Source organism: Empidonax traillii, unplaced genomic scaffold, assembly GCF_003031625.1.
Source record: "Empidonax traillii isolate 1590-97213 ecotype Southwest subspecies unplaced genomic scaffold, ASM303162v1 scaffold4821:size9184, whole genome shotgun sequence".
NCBI classification, from domain to species: domain Eukaryota; kingdom Metazoa; phylum Chordata; class Aves; order Passeriformes; family Tyrannidae; genus Empidonax; species Empidonax traillii.
In genome coordinates, this window is record NW_020960014.1 from 8,175 (window position 1) to 9,184 (window position 1,010).

General features: G+C 50.8%; 1 protein-coding gene across 1 annotated transcript; it reads right to left on the bottom strand.

The window, feature by feature from the left end:
- Positions 1–418: 418 nt before the first annotated feature.
- On the bottom strand, positions 419–1,003 carry LOC114072996 (olfactory receptor 14J1-like; the record flags this gene model as incomplete). The annotated part of the gene is made up of 1 exon (XM_027910805.1): positions 419–1,003. A coding segment is annotated over exon 1 (561 nt), but the record flags the coding sequence as incomplete, so codon positions are not given.
- Between the last annotated feature and the right edge of the window lie 7 nt (positions 1,004–1,010).

The window sequence follows — 1,010 nt, forward strand, 5'->3', positions numbered from 1 at the left end:
GTGGAAAGAGCAGCTCTGCAAAGCCCAAGCTCTGCTGCTCCCTGGCAGTGCTGCTGTGCTGGGATTCTTGTGCCCTTGCCCTTTGCCAATCCCCCCTGTCCTGCAGTGTGCTGTGCTTTAGGAACAGCTGAGAAGAAGGGTCTTGGACAAAGAAGGCACTGCAGGGTCCTTTATTTTGTTTAAATACTCTCAAAGCACAAGTCATCATTTATACATCTCTGGGTCAAATTCAATGGCTAGACACAAAATTTGAAACAGATGCATAATCATATTTATTGCACATAAAATTATTGCACAAAGAACCCGATGAACTCCATGAAAAATCTGAGCGGGAAGGCTGTGCCATTACAGAGCCCCATTCTGAATGCTACACACCAGAACACAGGCACTTTATTGCTCCTGAAAAGCATCCAGTCATCATTTTCCTTATGGCATCCCTGAGCTCCTGGTTCCTCAGGCTGTAGATGAGGGGGTTCAGGGCTGGAGGAACCACCGAGTACAGAACTGACAGGGACATATCCAGGGATGGGGAGGAGAGAGAGGGGGGCTTGAGGTAGGAAAATATGCCAGTACTGACAAAGAGGGAGACCACGGCCAGGTGAGGGAGGCACGTGGAAAAGGCTTTGTGCCGTCCCTGCTCAGAGGGGATCCTCAGCACAGCCCTGAAGATCTGCACATAGGAGAAAACTATGAAAACAAAACAGCCCAAAAAAGGAAAAGCACTAAAGGCAAGAAGCCCAACTTCCCTCAGGTATGTGCCTGAGCAGGACAGCTTGAGGATGTGAGGGATTTCACAGAAGAACTGGCCCAGGACATTGCCCTGGCACAGGGGCAGGGAAAATGTATTGGCTGTGTGCAGCAGAGAATAGAGAAACCCAGAGGCCCAGGCAGCTGCTGCCATGTGGGCACAAGCTCTGCTGTCCAGGAGGGTCCCGTAGTGCAGGGGTTTGCAGATGGCAACGTAGCGGTCGTAGCACATGATGGTCAGGAGGGAAAACTCTGCTGAGATG